The following is a 21,325-nucleotide window of genomic DNA, read 5'->3' as shown; positions in this document are numbered from 1 at the left end:
TTCTCAAGAAGACAGAAAAAGAATTATATCTTCGGACTGGAAGAATCACTACGCACATTGAAGAAAAAAAAATTGTTGCCAAAATCTCGAAAATAAGTACGAAAATATGAAATGTAATGACGCTTGCAATACAATAAATGTGCACGTGTAACCCCGATTTTAAAAGGAGGTGATAAGACATGCATGGAGAATTATCGTCCGATTTCTGTCATTCCTATCCTAGCTAAGATAATGGAGAAGATTGTTTATAAGCAATTATTTTATTATGTAACGGAGAATAATATTTTATCTGATTGTCAATTGGGTTTTAGGTCAATGTATTCGACTCAGAGTGCCCTTCTAAATGTTTGTGATAAATGGTTGGTTGCAGTTGATAACGGTAATATAGTTGGGGTGGTAATGATTGATCTAAAAAAGGCTTTCGATACGGTAGATTATAAAACATTATTAGAAAAATTAGAAATGTATGGTTTCAGTGAAATAACTTTGGAGTGCTTTAAGAATTATTTTGTTGGTAGGAAACAACTCACTTCTGTAAATGGCTACATTTCTGATGAAGAAGATATAGTATGCGGAGTACCCCAGGGTTCTTTATTGGGCCCCCTACTGTTTTCTATTTTTGTTAATGATATGCCGAATAATGCACACTGTTGTGATCTAGCTTTATACGCTGACGATACTTGTTTATTCACCTCATCCAAAGATCCAAGGGACATTACAAGAAAATTGAATGAAGATTTGTTGAGTCTGTCAAATTGGTTAAAAGATAATAAGCTTATGGTTAATCCAAAGAAAAGCAAAAGTGATGTTTATTGGTTCCCGCCAAAGGCTACAAAGAGTTGATAACCTCTTCAATGATTGCCATGTTTATATAGAGGACAGTGAAATTAGAAAGGTTGAATCTTGTATAGTATTTAGGGGTCGTTATTGACCAAAACCTTTTCTGGCATAATCAGGTCGATCATGTTAAGAAAAAAGTTATTAAATGTATGTATCTTCTCAAGAGATTGCGGCCGTATATTAGTAATGATACTGCCTTATTATTCTATAAATCAGTTTTGCAATGTCACTTTGATTATTGAAGCCCGGTTTGGGCAAATGTCTCCAAATCTTACCTTTCGCAATTACAAATACTACAAAATAGATCACTTCGTATTGTTATGAATGTTGATTATATGCATCCTTCTGATAATTTATATGATAGGCCTACATTGAAATTAGATCGGCTACATGTAAGATGGGCTAAACAACTAGCATGTACAATGTACCGTTCATTACATGAATTATACCCTCCCTATTTAAATCAAATGTTTTGTTTTCGACAGACTGCTTATAGCACAAGGTCCGGCCCATCCAAATTGAAACTCATTCAACCGAAGACCAACTATGGTAAGCGGTCCCTATCTTATCGAGGAGCCAAACTTTGGAATGAGCTTAATTATCCCTCTTCAACAATTGTATCAATTGAAGCATTCAAACGCTACGTAAATCACAGCCCCGACATACCTATTTTTGCAGGATAATGAGTCAACGAAATTAGTAGATTATTTGAGATTGTACGAAAACGATTTTTCTCACCCATCCCCCACCCCCATTCCCTGATTTTTGATGTTGATTATATTACATTGTTTCTAATTTCTTAGTATGTAGGTTTTTTTTCCTTAGTTAAATTGTATAGCTCATGCCATTCTGGCTTTTTATGTAATTTCAGTTGTATATTATTGATTGATTTGTTGTTTGTACTGATGGCATGTTTTGTATTTTGGTTGGACCCCTGTGAAAACCAGCTTTTAGCTGACCAGGGCAATCCATCCCATGAGTGGAGAATGAATAAATAAATAAAATAAATGAATAAACTATGTTGACAAAAAAAATAAAGAAAGAACCAAAGCATAAACATGCGTGCTAAATTGACTGCAAAAGATGTTAAATTGGATGCCCAAAAATGAATTTGAATGAACGAGTGCGGCATGTCCGTGATCACGTGACTATATCATTCTAAATTGAATGAACGAATAACGAAATGGTGTTTGTTTTACAAATTTCAATTGAAAAAGTGTTGATTAGAATGAGGCTAAAGGTAATTTGAATGCTCCAAAATGAATTTGAATGAAGAGATCATAAAATTGAACTACCGAACAAGTCACCTACGCTAAATGTTGCTAAATTGAATGCAGCAATTAGGAATTGGACTGACAAAAGTGCGAAATTGGCCGGGAAAACCTATAATAAACTATGATGGAATGAAGCATTCACGTGATAGTTTCATCAAAACCACATGCCTGTTTTGTGACCTGAATACACAGATACCTAAAGCAGGAACAACATCTCGTAACAAACGGGATAAGCTTAATTTAATTTAAAACTCAGTCCCGAAAAAAAAAGTTTCATTACAAATAGAGAGTCAAAAGTTTCGCAGGTGGGGAATATGACGTATTTCTTATAGGGCTTCTAGCATGATTTGTAACCGTGAAATTAGTTATACACTGTCTGGCAATACAAGCGGTAACAGTTGTATACTATCGTGAGAATTTCGAATGCCATTAAAGAAATGCATCAGAAAGAACGATTAAGATTCTTATATTCTTGCTGTCCCGAAATCGGAAAAGAAAGAATGACCCAATGTAAGATATTTTCACCTTGCCATTGTCTTTACATGCAGGTCAGACTTTTGACTCACACCTGTCTCATAGGTACTTGATCTCTACCTCCGTGTCAGTATATGGGGATATGAAGTGTTGTGATACATAACAGGATTACAACGTAATCGGGACCCAAGAATCATTAAAAAAGGCTTACTGAATCTATATAAATCAACTGAAGAATTTACTAATATATTCAAAGGCATATTTTCCATTTGCAGATGAAACAGAAACCCAGCTGTAGTGCTTCAAAATAGTTCTAAAATGTGAGTTAGGGATAGAAACAACCAACGTATACGTTAGGTCAATATTCAAAATTCAAAATGTGTGCATAAGGTAGAAATATATATATATATAATATATTTTTCTGGAATGAACCGTCTATGGTTATGGTATAGAGAAAAACAGTAATATCTTCCTATATTTGAGGCTTTATATCTATCCATCTACATATATATATATATATATATATATATATATATATTATATATATAAAGGGAGAAATGGTAAACATTATATTTAACCGGAGGATCTACTGAACTTCTAGGAGAGTGTTCACATATATTCACATGTATTCACATGTTTTGTGAGACCAAACACCATCTAAAAAATGGAAGTCATTATATATTGGATGTGGGAGCAAAACCTACTTATGCTCTCATTCCGCTTCTTGATGAAGTTGCATTATTTTCTCAATCCATTCGAATATCCCCTGAATTAAATGTAGATAATAGGCTATCGTTTACAATGTAAACGTTTTCTTATAGACCATGACGTTTCTTCTATCACACAAAATGAGTTTGCCATCAGAGGTGATAATGACCCTTGAAAATAGAACATGAAAGTCTCTTCTAAGTGTTCCTTGTCCCTTCCATAGTTGCAGGGTCAATTCTCGTACTCCCGCCTCACCGTTGTAAGACATACGATCAATGGAACACACGTTGCTCTTTTTATCGTAGCATACAACATACGGGTCATCGGTCAAAGGATCTATAGCCGCATTCCAGATTGGATCACTATGTTTTATCTCCATCTGATCTCCCTGACGATCGATTACCAACAATGTGCCTTTAGATGTCGTATGAGCTATGATCTTCCCGCAAGTCATAATTCCACACATCCTGATATTCCCAGACTTGCACGTGATCACGCTCTCATTCTTTCCACTTTTCGAATCGATGACGTAGATATTAGACTGACCACCCTCACAAGCAAGGATCATACCACTCACATCGACTGCAACATCTACCCAAGTGTAGTCTTTCTGCACGTGTCTTGGTATGTCCAGGTGTCTGAGGAGTTTCCACTGCCTGTCGTACAGTGAGATGCACTCGCTCAAGACTGGTCCTGAACATCGTCTACGCCACTTGCCACAGACTATCGTGTTGTCATCCAGTTCTGTACATGAAACGATACGTGTTTCACTGTCGTTCCGTGCCGCTTTCTCCGTCTTTTTGGTTCGGACATTTGTCACATATGTTTGCACGCTGTCAATAGTCCTGTCTGAAATGACCACCTCCTCCTCGTTGATACACCCAACTATCACTGGGAATTTTACATCCTCTTTACAAATCTTAATTGAGTCGCTGAGTTCCCACTTCCCGCCACACCAATCGACTCTCCCCTTGTAACCATTGCCTTCCTCACTTTTCACAAATCGGACAGTTTTCACCTTGCTTGAGATGCCTTCAGGGTTCTCCTCCTCCTTCCTCTCATCAGCTGACCCAACGGCCAGGTTCAGTGACCTTACGAGATCTTTCCCTTCCTCGATCAGTCGTTTGTTACTGAGGAGCAGTGCGTCAATATCACCCAAACTTTTGTCATGGCGAGTTGACTCTCCTTAATTTGATGGTGACAATGTTCGAATTTTCTGGAAAACTCATTATGTATGTCTATAAGTGAGATCAATAATTCTTCTTGTACTTTGGCTATTTTCCCTCTTTTTGCTCTCGCTTCATTACGCATCTGTCGCAATCGCTGTTCTTTTTTCTCATTAATTTTAGAAATTATTTTTTCTGCTTCCTGTTTTATCATGTCCTCCTCTCGCCGCAAGGTGGCGTCCACGCGACGCAGCTTCTCTTCGAAGAACAGTCCTATTTCTCTTTCCACTGACATCAAGTGATTGGTCGCATCAACTTCTTGTTGCTTGGCATGCTGTTTACGGTATCCTAATTCAGTCATCTGTTTTGTTGCCATGACAACCAGGTCTCTCAGAGCAGTCTTTCTTTCAGTGACAATGTCATCCAACATTTTTAGATATTGGGCCACTCGGAATTCTGTCTTTATGTCCGCCATATTGGATTTCAAAATGGCCGCCATTTGAAATCTACATTTGCGATTACTCTGGGTCTAATGTTGCTATTGACTCAATTCTGGAGTCTAAATGTATGTTCCTGGGGGCAAGGAATCCAATGGTAACAATCTGCATAGCGTGTTTTCACCAATGGGCCGCCATATTGGATTTCAAAATGGCTGCCATTTGAAATCTACATTTGCGATTATCTCTGGGTCTAATGCTGCTATTGACTCGATTCTAGTGTCTAAACGTATGTTTTGGGGGGGCAAGGAATCCAATGGTAACAATCTACATTGCGTATTTTCACCAAATTTGCCGCCATATTGGATTTCAGAATGGCTGCTTTACATTACATGGCCGCTTCTCGATCTACATTTGTCGTTATCTTTGGATCTAATGACTTGATCCTGGTGGTGGTGGTAGTGGTAGTAGTTGTAGTTGTAGTTGTAGTTGTAGTTGTAGTTGTAGTGGTAACTGTAGTGGCAGTGATGATGCCAGAAATGTTACATTGTGTCATTCCGGGTTCATCGTGATGCATGCATGCCTGTAGACTGACGGTGCTGGTTTTTGTTCAAGACAGTTCCACCATGTCCAAGAGGTTCACACTAGCTCATGCTGAGCGAACTTCACCATCAACATCACCGTACCTCACCACAACTGACTGCAGGTTGTGCCTCATAAAGACAAGAAGACAAGATGGAGACACTGACCAAACCTGACCAATCAAAGAGGAAAGACATTGGTAGTGGGTACAGTTCACTCGCAGAGAACTTGATCAAATTCAGTGAACTTTGAGAGCTTCCAGGATCATTTCACATTAAAAGACTCGATGATGGTCATGGCATACAGAGGGCACAAAAGAGAGCACTCAAGAAAGGAGGGCAGAGCGATGAGGAACAATCTTTATGGAAAACACCAGGGCACATTCACGTTCATCGAGTACAGAGACGGTCCCAGAAACTTGTTTGTCTTGTGTGTCTGCTGTTTGCGGTCTACAGTATTGGTCCCCATCCTGGAATTCTTCGAACACCCTAGCAACCTCCGGTCCCGCAACCGTCCAGCGACGAAGGGCACTAGGGTTTCAGTGAGCCCAACTACGCCACCGTCTCCTTTGATGCAGGCATTATTCTGCTCATGTGCCTGGTCAATCGGGATTGAAGAGAACACCCTCTATGTTTTCTGAACTGTGAAGTGGCCTTCACTAAATTTCCTGGATACATCTGGGTGTTTGGTAGTGAGTTTGGCCATGTCCTTTAGGTGCACTGGTATCCACCTAGCATAGGTGGGACCAGCTCTGTCAGAGCATCGAGGTATATCACCAATGATCCCTGCCTGAGAGAACGCACATACACTAGAACCAACAGTTTTATTCCAGCACAGTTGCCCAGTAGCGAAACTGGGGGATGTTGTCTCGTCTCTGGCGACACCAGTCTTCAAACGTAGGAAGGTCCTCTGTGTCCCTGGTTTCTCCTAGACAGTAGTGGTTGTAGGCATGATGTTGCAGGATGTACAGTGCTGCTGCAGTCACTTGATGTGCTCTTCTTGTGCGCAAGACATGAAATGCTCGCAGGAATGAGTCTGCTGTCCCTGCTGTCACGATCGCAATCTCAGTTTGCACAAGTGCATGCACCCAATCACTCCCTTGCAGTCAGTCCCCCATTGTTTTCAGTGCCGCCATCTCTACGTGGAGACCACCAAACATCACGACTATGAGGTCTTCACCATAACTCTCTGGCTACTTCCACTGTATCTGCTTGGCCAAAGCAAGCAGTAGCTGATCAAAGGTGACCACTGGTGTCTGTCCAGGATTCAGGCGTTCTACAGCATTTTTCACAACGTCCATTGAATGCAGGATCATGGCCACAATGTGGGCACTTTCCAGGAAGCAGCGACATGGGGCAGATGACTCGAGCATCTCGTGGCTGTTGGCTGGCATGAAATGCAGCCCAAGATGACAAAAGAGAGATGCTCAGGCCAACGTGTGACAGTCTGTTGACCAATTCCTTCTTGCGTGCATGAGCATGCAATATCATCCCTATGTATGTTGGAAGTGGGGGTCCCCTGTGCAACACTGTGCTTGACACAGGTGGATGATGTGGTGCCACGTGTTCACCTGTGTTTGATGCTGTTGAACTTCAGTATTTGGGCTGCGGTAAGTGCTGCAGGGTTAGTGTCGAGCTGCACTCCAAGCTAATCCATTCTGGACTGATAGAGGTGGAAAAAATCGGCCAATCTGAATACTGGTGCCGTCTCCTCATCTTGTCTGGTTTCTTCAATGTAGAGGACGGGTTCAGCGAAGACAACTGCCGACATTGCTCGCTCTTGGTCTGAGTCCTGTAGTCCTGTTAACTGGACATTTCTTGTGCAGTTGTAAAGTCATATCAGGCACTGTGAGTGATACTGGGCGTCCAACGCTACCATGTCCCTCCCACTGAGACGGCTAAGCAGTTCTGTATCACCAAGAAGGGTTGCACAGGCAAGTACCCGTCTGTCCATTTAGAATGTTGCAGCTTTCCAAAGAATGTTAGCCCCAATAGGTTATCCACAGAAGAAACAAGCTTCTGGGACCTTCTCTGTACTCGATGAACATGAATGTGCCCTGGAGCGTTTGCATAAAGATTGTTCCTCATCGCTCTGCCCTTCTTTCTTGAGTGCTCTCTTTTGTGCCCTCTGTAGTTTGGTGTTGTTGTACTGGAGCCTGCACGTCTGGTGATATTGTGCAACCATCGCAGCTTCAATGCCATGACCATCAGTGCCGTCATCGTCATCTACACACCAGAGAGGAACCTTCGTACAAAAAGCAAAGACCTGTTGTTATTCAACAGAAGACCAAAATTTTATGGTTAGCAAACATTTTGCTAATAACGCTTCTACCCTATGGAATCATCTACCCCAGAATTTAAGACAAATCACTATTACCAATAGATTCAAGTCTGCATTTAAAGGGCATTTTTTTTTATAGTGTAAGCACACATGAATCTAGGCACCATCATTAATAGAATTGTATGTTTTTGTATAATCTTTCCATCTTTTGAGAGCATAGGGATATAGTTATGCGCTATAAGCACTAGCAGTCATAGTTATTACTGTCATTACTGGGAGAAAAAGTTTGTTTGTTTGTTTGTTTGTTTGCTTTCTCATCTCTTAAAATCGTATAATGTGTATTTTCAGCGATGAGTTACGTTTAATCATTGACGTCTGATACTGATAGTAACCATCCAGATGGACAATATTTTTTCCTATCATTACAAAGTAAAAAATATGTGGAAATAACACCACATGTTTGAAAGATTATGTGTGTTTCAATGTGCTCACGACACAAAGTACAATGACCTGAATGCACGAATCAGTGGCATCCAAATTCAATTTTTCAGTCTTCATGATTCACGTAATATTATTTAGTAGTAAGGGCAACCCTAAATCCATTGTCACATACAAATTGAGTATAAAGTCCGAGGTATGATATTGTTCATGTTTCCAAACTATACACAGAGCAGTTATATCGACCTTTATCCCTTTCGCCTTCAGTACATGTCTTTGTGTTTTGCTTTGTTTTTTTTTCCGGGGGGGGGGGGGTGTCGACTCTCGACTATTAAATGAGTTTTCTTTATAAAGCACGTTTAGCCTTTCTCAAGCCTTTGGGATGTAAATTTTCTACGGAACTTTTTACTCCTCCCCTTGACGTACAGATGCCGTCATCGGGATAGAATGTTTTTGTTGTTGTTGTTGTTGTTTCCCCATTTCTTAAAATCATATAATGTGTGTCTTTACATATAACTTCGGGATAATCATTCACGACTGATACGGATAGTAACCGTCCAAATTGACAATCCTGTTTCCTATTATTATTATTTAAAAAAAAAACAGTGTGGAAATAGATTTATTCCAAATGTTGAAAAGACTGTATGTTCATCAATCGGCTGACGATCATCGTTGGCAAAATACAATGACCTGCACGTACGAATCAGTGGTATTCAAATTGAAAAAGTTGATACTGTACAGTACCTTAGATTTATTGTTGATCGATTTTTTAAAACGGAATGAACTAATCGAGTATATTTCTTAGAAATTAAGAAGGTTAATAAGAATTTTATCTCGATTACGTTTTGTCAATGAAGCAAATTTGAAATCAATTTGTAATTTGATATCACATTTCTATTGTGCAGATGTTATTTTTTATTTAGAGTATCGCAGTTAACAATACTTCGCGACAGAGCCGGAAGCATTGTTCTGAAATAAATCTACTCAACATAAATCTGTAACAAAATTTATGTTATTCGTGGTAGGCGTTCATCAACATCAAGACGTACATTTCACACACACCTTCTAAAAAAAGTAGCTTCACCTTGTCTATCAACCACCTTTAATCTGTGTTTTCCTTTGCACAGATAGGACCTACATTTTACGATCAACAAACTAAGCACTGAAGTTTACAAACATACGTTTTTTTTAAACAGAGGATCAGTGCAGGTTATTATGATAACTACCGTATTAAACTCACCACATTGCAAAAAAAGAGTGCGTTGCGTACAATTTCCAATTATACTTGCCATTTTATTCATTTCAATGTTAGAAGGTGTTTTCCCCCACACATAATAGTATAATCCTGTTCAAAGTTAGTTTATTTCAATATTTAATTACCATTACAAACGAGCATGGTAATAATAAAATTCCGGATACAGCGAAGTAATAACTCAGGCCGCAACAGTATCCGCCCTATGTGTGTGTTCTTTAATTGTTTACATGTTCGGTTTTTATACGACGAAATTCTGATTTAAAGAAAGAAGACTGCCGATCCCGAGAACTTCGTTTTAAGAGGAGTCCACTGTACCATTGTCAACGCCGAAGTAATTAGTTCCACTGATACGAGGGGCTCCACGACAGGTTATAGAGATCGAACGAGTCAGAACTCAAGCACACAAACACAAAACATTTGCTACAAATTATTGTAATCTTTGTAGTGGAGTCTCACATACTCCTTCTTCTCTTTCTTTCTCTATCTCTATCTTAAATTTCTCGTAAACTTGATTGGCTTAAATATAATAATTTTATGAATTGTGATCGCCACTGGGCATAATGATCATGACTGTCTCTCCATGCAAAGTATACCACTTTATGGTCACAAAAAAAAAAAACAATGCACGCAAACAAACACAAGATAACGTACTCATGCTTTTCGGTTTGTATGTGCATGTCTGTACATGCCTAAAGTGAAGTAAAGTGGTAGCAGAATAATCCTAGGAATACTGTAGTATTCGTGTTAGTGGTGAATAATGCAACGGAAGTCGTAATGAAGCTTTACAATCATTGTTGCGCGTGCACGATGATTATCAGCCATCTTGTAGACTAAAGTTCAGACACACCATCCACATGACGCAATCAATGTCAGTTTAGCTTCCTGGTCTGGAAGTTGCTTTTGAATATGTCCTCAAAAACGGTATTGGAATCAAAATCTAATTTGTACTTTTCAGTAACGTTCGGCTGAAAGTCAACGGCAACGATGGGAAGAAATGTCATGATAATATGTCTGGTTGCCATACTGTTAGATCCTCATAGCGGGAAATGAGTCAACCCAGAGAATTTGGACCTGTGACGCCAAATGCACCTATTTGGAGGGAAAGCGACGGGCAAATTGTGAATATAGACAGCTGAGTGAAGTTCCTATGGAATGTAATGCTGCTTCATACATCTCGTATGTTACGTCACAATCAGATTGAGAGAATCGAACCGGGAACATTCCAGGGCTTCTCTTACCTCGAGGTTCTCGTCTTGTCGAACAATAGAATTAGACAGGTAAGTTATACACGCCACATAGGTAGCACGTGAAGTGTCCCTAGATATCTTCGTCCGTAACATTAATGATTTATTACACCACGTGGAAAATTTAAGACTACTGCAAAAAGGAGCCCACTGATACAACATCTTTTCCTCACTTTCCTGTGGAAAGGTTAATCTGTGGCAAACACAATTTAAAGGGAAGCTGCACTGAATCCTCCAGATATCTTTGATTTTCTTTAAAAAAAAACAGTAAATTTTCCATTAATTCGACCAAGACGTATGAAAGCTATGAATAGGTTTTGCGAAGAAAGAGTGATATCTATCGAAAACAATGTATACAAGGTGAAGATGTCATTACATCAATAAACTCTCCCTGTCACTTGAACATGCAAATGATAGTTTATCTAATACTGTATCAACCCCTCCATGAATGTGAAATACTACTCGGTGTTCATTTCGACTTATATCAAAAAAAGTGTTATCAAACCAAATGGAAGAAACTGTGTTTAGATCACATTTAGAATCAAAAGGATAACAATGATCATAAAAACTTTCCCACGTTTTTGTCACACAGTAGTATAGGTCCTAATGACAAATATTAATACTAAACACATGTACACACGACGATGGTGGCGACAAACCTTTTGATAAGATTCTGTGTTTTTACATGTAGCAGCAACAACCTCTACTCCTGAAAAGCATGACAGGAGTTGCTATTCTCCTAAATTCTTAAAGGAACTGTACAGTACTGGTTCAGGTGGGGATTCATGTTTTGAACATTCCTAAGTAAGATAATGAGAAACGTTCTTGAATGATTGGTGATTGATGAAAATTGGTTTTTGGATATCTCAGCCATTTCAAAACCGATTTTCATCGAATAAACTCTTGATACCCCTTACAATTGCATGCTCTTTGACATCTCTTAGAGTGGTTTCTGAATATCGCGCAAAACATTAAAAGCTAAATCATCACCTCAACCAGAACTGTACACACCATTTGACTCCCAAACCATGCAATATTGAGTCTGTGTTGGACCGTCCACTTTTCAATTACAACATGATTACCAAAATGCAGACAAGGGGTTGAGTCTTCAGGCTTAAACTCAACTACACACAGAACGCTCTTAAACTCAGCGCAACAAAATAATCGTTTCTTCATTTTGATTGTCATAAAGTAGTTGGAAGCTAACCTGGTTCATCAAAGCTTCAAGTGATTCACCTTCAAAGTAACAATGACTAATCTCTACACATTCGACAGTCTTAATTGCTTTGAGTGTTTCGAACATCGAACTTCAAGACGTAGATTTAAGTAGCAATAACATCAAAGGCATTGAAAATGGCACCTTTCAGTTTGTGATCAAGTTAGAGTTCATTGACGTCTACAACAATAGCTTGCCCAGACATCTTAAGCGCCAGCAACGAACCAACACACACACACACACACACACACACGCGCGCGCATTTTTCGGTGAGACGAATGCTTTAACTTTACCAATCCTGTGTGTAATGACTGTCACTTTTAAGTCTAATTACTACAACTACAGTGTCATGTACTAGTATTAGTATTAGTTATTAGCGGCAAACTGATATGTGTATTACTTTTGTACAATCCTTACTAACTACAGGGGGGAAATAATGCGTCATACACATCGTGTGCCGAATAAACTTTGATTTTGAATTACTACAAGTTGTATCTCATTTACAGTAGTTTATTCAATTTTCGGAGCATTAAACCTGGATGTCAGGATTCCCGAACTTCGGAATGACCGTAGGAATGGTGAATCGTCGGAATGACGGACCGTAGGAATGGTAAATCTTCGGAATAACGGACCATGGGAATGGCGAATCTTTGGATAACGGACGGTATAGGAATGGCGAATCTTCAGAATAAAGGACCTCCGGAGTACGGGCTGTAAACTAAAAGAACCAGCGAATTATATGAGCAGCTGATGAGTGATCTTGTTCTCAGAGGGTGATGTGAGATGATTCGGTAAGACAATGTTATTTACCTGTTCCTTATCTCATTGGGTCATCAGAAGTGACATGGATGTACTTTGTACATAGGTGTAACTGACTTTGGCTATCAAACCAACAGAAGTCAATTACTATTCTATAGTCATGCCCGCCCGAGTCATAAATGCTTGACTGAATTTATCAAGTTATAGCGACTGTAGTTTGCTCTTTGTGGTCCTCTCTCTCTCTCTCTCTCTCCCTCTCTCTCAAGAACAGATTGGCAAACGGCCAGAGAATAATTATATGTACAGATCGGAAGTAAACACTGACATAGTAATATTTTGTATGTACGTTCAAAGACCAAGATAAAATTTTACAGTTACACTTCTGAACATTGAGAAGCAGGTCCGTGGAACGCCTTTTTTTTTTCAGGGGTGCTGATTCCTTGAGCCACCCTCAGGATGCCGTTTTGATTTTCACCCCATTTTTTTTTTCAAACTTTCATAATTTGGCTTGTTATATTTCACTTTTTCGTCTTGGACTAACTTTTATTTCCCGGATTTCCCCTTTAAGGAGGTTGCATGATTGATTGCCAGCTACCGTGTATAACGTGCAAACATAGAAATTTCGGGAGCTTCGTACTCAAAAAGTTGGGGGGTGCTGCACCCCACCACCCCTGGCTCCCGGGGGCCTATATGACATGCGTGTCGATGATCAGTATCGAACTGTGGTTAAGTGCCATGCATCCATGCTTTCGTGCTTTTCTGCTTTGTTCATCAGACTACCTATTGTTTAAGGAGGTTCTTTCTCATGTCTGGTTCCCACCATTGCCATTCTGGGTGTGAAAGGACCATGTTTTCCAACTTTGGCAGGTAATTCCTAACATTTAACACCTTTCATTGTGTTTGTTTGTCTTTTTATTTGCTTAATTGTCTTAACAAAACCCTTATTTTAGTAGCAATACTCGATCAAGTAATCAAGTCTGTGCCGCAACAAGAAAAAATATATAGACTAATCCTTCATCATCATCAAATATATTATTGTGATTACATCAGTTCTGATGGATATTTTCATTGAAAAATGCTCTACACGTCATGCACATATGAATGTGTATTGCAATCTGCGCATAATTTCTTGTCGAGGGAAATGATGTGCCATAATGTTTTTTTTTTTTCAGCATCTTATGGTTAGTTTGTACAAATGGTATTGTTGGTTTTACCATGCAGAAAAGCTACCCATATTTCGTATCACATCGAAAAAAGAGCAAAGCAGAAAATCATGTATCTGTTTAAAGTTTGAAGTTTCGGTCATTATTTCGGATGGCAAAATGATGTACGTTTGGTAATTGGCGAAAAGACTCAACTCAATTTATCGAAACAGGCGTGAATCTATATAATCGCACTTTGTAATATATTCAAAATAATGAGCATCGCAATTTACAGTTCACACCTGTAATGCGCGAATGAAATACTAACTAGTGTGAAGTCAGATACAATGACAGCAGTTTTGTCTGTTTTGGACAAAGATGACAAACTTGCGGGATTTATAAGTTTCACCTTTTTTCACTGAATAGTGCTCTCAACATAGATATTAAGATTCCCAAAGGCGATGACTTATTCAAATCACGGCTCTCCCGTTGTCTTTTAGACAAAAATCTTACACGACTCAAATGTTTTGTGGATAGTAATCCAGTTATTGCAACCTTTTCGTTGAAAGGCATCGTTGACAGAGTATTACAAATCTGATATATTATCATATTATATAAAATCTGATCCGAATGATGATGCAATGACGATGCAATCCATTCTTCATATTCATTTTATATAAAATGGTAATTCAGTGAAGAGTTTATGTTAGGTAAATGGATGACATGTGAGCCTATGACACCACCAGTTCGTCCTAGCTTGGATTGTTCGTTTTAATTTCTCATACCTGATATTTTCTGTTTCATGTAAAGGTATCAAGCTATTAAATTCGATAACTTTCTATCGCAATGATTATGATGGAATTTCTACTATTCTGGTCTTATTACTCTGTCTACTATAACAGCCAAGGTGAACGTCGATTTGAAACTGTGGGAAAGAAAATTACAGAGTTTGCCTGTTATTCAAATGAGAATGTTGAATTGATTTTGACAATCGAAGAACCCGATTATCTGGCTCAAACAAACGTTCATTTTAGGTTGTGTTTCTTTTGTCCCGTTAGCTGCCCATAGTGGCATCATTGCAGTGTTCAAAAGTCTGTGACTCGTATCTTATATCCATATCACTATAGGTCTACTAATGATGGCTTTCCACTGTCATGCGATCCGCTACATGCGACATGCTATATACACATGCCTCAAGTGACTGGTAGTTGGTGTCCGTCACAATTTGCACCACGACTGAATCGTGGGGTAATTTTAGTGAACATATCTTAACAAATCGTTTCGGATCTTGAGATTAGTAGCGGTAATCACAATGCTCGTTTGAAAAGTACAAAATTGTATACAATCAACGCGATTGCGACGATGGACGTCAAGATTTTGTTTGTTTGTTTGTTTGTTTATCTAATTTTATTCACGGTTAAAAACACATACAGAGTGTGCCCGCATTCAGCTAATAGCTGTTTTTCAGCGAGGCCGTGATATACATTAAAACAATAGATAAAAACAATGAAATACAATTAAACAAAACATAAACAAGATTGAACACATTTACAGTATTGAAAGGAAGAAAAATACAAGGAAAAAAAAACAAGAAAAAGAAACCGTAGTAACCATGTAGTGACATAAGAGGACATAGGTTAATATTCAATATCTACATGGTGAAAGAAGAGAGCCGATATTTTCAATTTTACAGATCTCTTTACCAAAAAATTTCAAATCTGTTATAAGTCTGAGATTGTTGGGCAATGTATTAAAAAGCCTTGATGCATGATATAATGGGCTAAGTTGAAGAAAATTTGTGTGAGGTCTTGGAAGAGCAATTTGTGAGTTAGCATGACGAAGGGCATAGCCAACATCACTATTGAATTCGATCAATGAAGATAAAACAGGTGGGCCGAGATTATGAAGTAAGTTAAACAGATTAACCAAAGCCTGTTTGACCCAGTATTCTTTCAGCTGATCAATCTTGAGGGTTTCAAAGAGAGCTTCAGTGTGAAATCTACTATTCACTCCAAGTACGGATCTTAAACATCTATTTTGTAAAATCTGCAGCTGTTTTAACCGAGTTTGTCGACCATTCATCCAAATAGTGCTGCAGTAAGTGAAGTGAGGCTGGATTAAGGTTTTGTAAAGTATTAACGCTATCTTTTCATCAGTGAACTGTCTTATTCGCTTTAAAGCAAAATACATCTTTAAAACCTTTTTCTTCACATTGTTAATTTGTGGAATCCATGAGAGATTACAATCCAGCAAGACCCCAAGATATTTCCATTCCATGACTCTAAATAATTTTTTGTTATTTAGACGAATATCAACATTACAGAAACGACTCAAGTTTGACTTTGAACCGATTAACATAAACTGACATTTGTCAACACTGAGCAGCAATTCATTATTTGAAAACCATGTCATAGCGGATTTCAGATCCTCATTGATTACTTTCTCTAAAGTTTTTGGATCTTTAGCAGCAAAGTACATACAAGTGTCATCTGCATACAGAGAAAGGGAACATTTTTTTACTGACTTACATAAATCATTCAAAGTGATAATGAACAGCAATGGCCCAAGGATACTTCCTTGGGGCACCCCGCTTGTTACTTGTCTGCTCTGTGACATGGTACCGTTAACTGAAGTGCATTGTTCCCTATCATGAAAATAATCCTGAAACCAGCATAGTGAATTCTGATCAAAGCCATAGTATCGTAGTTTTTTCAGCAAAATCTCAAATGATATCAGATCAAACGCTTTTTCTAAGTCCAGCGTTACAATACCAACTACTTTCCTATTGTCTAAATTTCTACAGACATCTTCAGTGAGAGATAACAGTGCAGTCAAAGTGGAATGTTTTGGACGGAATCCATGTTGGTTATGACATAATAGGTCATTCTCAGAGAGGTAGTCATACACTTGATTAAACACAAGTTTTTCTAACACTTTAGATAGGACAGGTAAGACCGATATTGGTCTGTAGTTGCAGGGATTTGCTCTATCGCCACTTTTGTGAATAGGCGTTACCCGTGCTCTTTTCCACGCACCAGGAATTTTCCCTTTGCTTAAAGACGCATTGATAATGTGAGTTAGCGGTTCAACAATGTACTCTATAGAATCCTGTACAATACTAGCTGGTATTTGATCGAGGCCAGTGGCCTTATTCCTTGCAATGTCATGAATACATTTCAAAACATCATTGTTTGTTACTACCTTAAACTTAAACGTTGAATTTACTTGGCTCATATATTGATCCATATTACCACCAAATATTTTATTACATTTCCGCTTAGCTGCTAAATCAACAAAGTGATCATTCAAACAAGATGCAATATGTTTTGACCCAGCAATTTCCTCATTATCAATAATTATCTTTTGAATACCGCTTTCAGTAACATTTTTAGGCATGATACGTCTCAAAGATTTCCACATTGCATTTGATTTACCTTCATTGTTTGACATTTGACAAGATCTGATCACACGATCACCACAATTACTTAATGACGATGTAAGTTGTGGCGCAAATTGTGATATGTCCGCGGTAATATAGTGTGGCAGATCATGGCGTGCGTAGCGGATCACACAATAATGGAACCCAGCCAAAAACGAAGCACTTTGTTATCAATGTCAAACATTTCCGGTGAGATAAATGAGGGCATCGAGTGACTGTTGCCCTTTTAAAACGTGCGAAAATACATTCTAAGATAATAGAATTTCTTTAAAGCATTACAAAAGTTATGATTGTTTCTTTACCTGATAACGAACATTTTTATTCACCTCCTCCCTCCAATTGCCAATTACGCTTCTAAGGCAAGAATTTACTTATTCATTGCTAGGTCGGGCAAGCCCTACGTGGCAACTTTTGGGGATAAAGCATGCATAGAAATTGAATACAGTACATCACCAAAGAGGTTTGTTAATGAAACTTTCTATAACGTATACTCTTATTGATTAAATATTCCGTCAAACCATAATGTAATTCACATACAAGATTCTGAGGAATTACAGACGGTGGCTACAATAATAAAGATAATGTTTCTAATTGAGCGCTTTTACAGGGACCTGATCAAAGCGCTGTGCAATTAACATACAACATTCTCAAAATATACAGATAACATGAGTAAAATTCAAACAGTTTAGCTTTAACTTTCCTGTTACAATGTGTTCTAAAACACATCGGCGAAGTTGTTGTGGTACAGTGTTTCAATTGCCTTAAATAGTGCTTGCCCTATTGAGGAGAAACGTGCCACTCGTATAGCAAAATCTTATTTTCCAAAAATGAATCATTTGGAAATATTTATTTTTTTTTTATAAACATAAAATTCAAACTCTATTTCTACTCTCCAGATCTGCGAGGAACAACGCCAGTAACAGCGATGGGCAAAAACATCATGCTCATGTGTCTGGTTGCTGTACTGCTAGATCACTATAGCGGGCAGGACATGACAACTCGGACAACTCCGGGCCCTGCTTCATGCGACACCAAATGTACCTATTCAGAGGGAACGCGAGAAGCAGACTGTAATTACAGACAGCTGAGTGAGGTACCCATGGAATGTAATGCTGCTTCCCACCTCTCCTTGAGTCACAATCAGATCGAGAGAGTCGAACCTGGAACTTTCGAGGGCTTCTCTGACCTCCAGGTTCTCGTCCTGTCCAATAATAGAATCAGACAGGTAAGACGCCGTTAAAGTTAATACTTGCACATATTATACATTATCATGTAAGCAGTGTTCCCAGATTATGCTCTTTTTTGTAACTTTCTGACACGATATGTACAAAAAAAAACACATGTGGTGGAAGTTAAGAAAGTTTCAAGTAATGAGACCAGTGACTTCTTTTACTAGTTGTCGTCTGAAACAAAATGCATCTTCTTCAAGCAGCGCAAGCGAGTTTTTAGGCTTACCCGTTGTTGCCAATTGTCACCAGGGAACTACACTGTTTGATTTTTCAAGTTAACTTTGGTTAACTTAGAAGAAATAAAGATTTCATCAAAATCGAACAAGCAGTGACAAAATTAAAGAGTTCGTAGTAAAATGGTGAAATTTAGAAGTGTTGAACAATACACACAAAATAAAAATCGTCATTTCAGTGTTTCTAGTGAAAAAAAAAAACAAACAGCAACTAAGATATGATCAGGATGTGTGTAACCAAACTAGAATTAACTTTTTCAAAGAAAAATCACAAATTCAAATTCTATTCTTCAGGTGAAAATGGAAATGTAATCAATGAAATCACTGTGTGGATTCTTGTATAAAAAACATGATTTGGGAGGCAAAACTTCACGTGCCCTTCCTGAACCCCCTTTATCTGGCTTTTTACAGGCTTTATCTACCTTATAGACCACCCCCTCCCATCTAAAAAACCAGCTGCTCACTATGAAATTCGGGTAATTGTTTTTGCTAATACAGTTTAATGCACATTCCCATACCAAAATATATAAGAGTTTAAACACATTCCCATACCAAAATATATAAGATTTAACATTTGTTCCATTCAATTATGGATCTCTACAGCTGAAATATGAGATTTTCGGATTTTTGTTAATTCTGTATATGAAATGAACAAGAAATTGTGAGCATGACATCATCAACTTGCTGATTTGAATATTCATAAAGAATGGTCAAGAAGACATAGTGTCTTCGGAAAAATGTTGAAATTTCAGAATGTAATCACCTTCTTTATTTCCTATCCGATTTTAATCATTTTACACTGTTCTGCGAGGATTTGTTCTCTTTCTTATGAAATTAACAAAATTCTAGAGAGGATTTTTTCTTGAAGGCTATATATCTCTAGCAGTCAATGTGCGCAACAAAATCCAAACACTCTCACCGTTAGAAATCAATTGCTGTTCATGATTATTTATCATGCAGGTGGAAGCCAACACTTTCGCAGGCGCATCAAAGCTGAGAACGATTAACCTTCAAAGTAACAATCTCGAACTATTCCACCAACTTGCCCTGAATGGCTCGAATAGTGATCTTCGAGAAATATACTTAGGCCACAATATGATCGCAAAGATCGAGACGGACACCTTCCAGTTTGTGATAAAATTGGAGTTCATTGCCCTGAATAATAATAACCTGTCAAGTCTTGGTCCTGGTGTCTTTGATAATTTGAGACATCTAGAAGTTCTCGACCTCGCGTATAACAAACTGAAGATATTATCAAGCGACATTTTTGCTCACTTGCGTCGACTTCAAACGATCATCCTTTCTGACAACCAATTGGTTTCTGCTGGAAGAGTCCTCATCCTCCCACGAATCACGACTCTGGACTTGCACAATAACAACTTGTCGAGACTTGAGAATGTAATGGAACAAACACTGGGTCGTCTTCAAGTTTTGTTTCTTGAAGGCAATCCTTGGAACTGTGACTGTCATTTGGAAGCCCTCCGTCTTTGGTACATGTGGCTACATTCTCAGGGAGATCATGGAGTCTACGTCGATAGTCCCGTCTGTCATGAGCCACCTTCTCTCGCCAAGCAACCAATAAATGGAGGGCATGAGGGATTTTGCCCGAAGTCAGACTTTAGCTCTACAACTGACGCACCAAAGAGCACGAAAGGATCATCTGATGAAATCAACAATATAACATTACCTTATACAGGTGAACCGAACTCTCCTGGCAATAATAATGTGAAAGTTATAGTTATAATTACGTTTATTTTTTTCACAGTGATGGTAGTGTGTATCTCATGTGTATTGAAATACAAATGCAGCCAAAACTGTCTGCAGAATTGGCGATCAAACTGCAAGAGACGAGACAAAAGCCAATCTAAGCCCCCAGCTGACATCACTTCAGATCCTAAGGAACAAACATATGAGGATACAGAGGAAATAGATCCGTTGAATTGCAGTAAAGGAACTTAGCACGCTCGAAAGTATAGGCATCTAGCAAATGAATATACTGCAATGATAGATAAATCAGTGGCAGGACAAGGAAATGAAGATACAACATCTGGCAGCATGGAAGGCACCGAAGAGAATAACAGAAAAGAGGATACGGTATTACAACTTACTGTATCATCCCATGATAAATCAGAAGAAGATAAGAGATCCAGAAAGTGGCTATGTTTTTAGGCTTCACCCCCTTTCACAAGTGGTTTATTGTATAATGTCGTTTCATTCATTTTCATGTGCATGTGTGTGTAATGATTTTTGTACTTCATACAGTGTAACTCACTTTTCCTACTGCACCTTGAGCAAGTTAGTCATGTGAAATTGGCGCATCATAAGTACCCTGTGTTATTATCATTATCATCTATCATTATTTAGGAAACAAAACTGTTGCTCTGCTCTGTGGTTTAAATGCCGATGACACACAGCGACTGCTGTGAATCTCATATTGTGCCTGTTTGATCTGTTGAAAGGCACTTACCTGTGACTGTTCGTGTACAGTATGGCTGGATGTGCTGGCATCACTGCAAAATACATAACAGACGAAACATTAAACAATATAGATTTCCAAATGTCAGTGCTATTTAAAGAGATAAACATACAAGGGAGAGGTTGCACTTCCT

At 38.4% G+C, this 21,325-nt stretch overlaps 1 protein-coding gene across 1 annotated transcript; it reads left to right on the top strand.

Annotated features, from left to right (window-relative positions):
* The first annotated feature begins 5,025 nt into the window (after positions 1-5,025).
* Positions 5,026-20,675, top strand: LOC139715823 (uncharacterized). Its single transcript, XM_071627365.1, has 6 exons — positions 5,026-5,056; positions 5,937-6,022; positions 7,025-7,090; positions 7,615-7,729; positions 18,151-18,479; positions 19,677-20,675. The coding sequence occupies exons 1-6, from the start codon at positions 5,026-5,028 to the stop codon at positions 20,673-20,675; spliced, it is 1,626 nt and encodes a 541-aa protein (XP_071483466.1).
* The last annotated feature ends 650 nt before the right edge of the window (positions 20,676-21,325 follow it).

Source organism: Diadema antillarum, unplaced genomic scaffold (genome assembly GCF_040938485.1).
Source record: "Diadema antillarum isolate AM-2024a unplaced genomic scaffold, OU_Dant_1.0 scf00000006, whole genome shotgun sequence".
Classification (NCBI taxonomy): domain Eukaryota; kingdom Metazoa; phylum Echinodermata; class Echinoidea; order Diadematoida; family Diadematidae; genus Diadema; species Diadema antillarum.
Note: the sequence above shows the minus strand (reverse complement) of the source record. Positions and strands in the feature narration are given on the sequence as shown.

Coding starts and splice junctions, on each gene's coding strand:
- LOC139715823 (XM_071627365.1), top strand. CDS start 5,026: ATGTATGTTCCTGGGGGCAAGGAATCCAATG. Junction 5,057..5,936: donor TGGGGGCAAGGAATCCAATG/GTAACAATCTGC, acceptor TGCGGTCTACAG/TATTGGTCCCCATCCTGGAA. Junction 7,730..18,150: donor CACACCAGAGAGGAACCTTC/GTACAAAAAGCA, acceptor TCTACTCTCCAG/ATCTGCGAGGAACAACGCCA.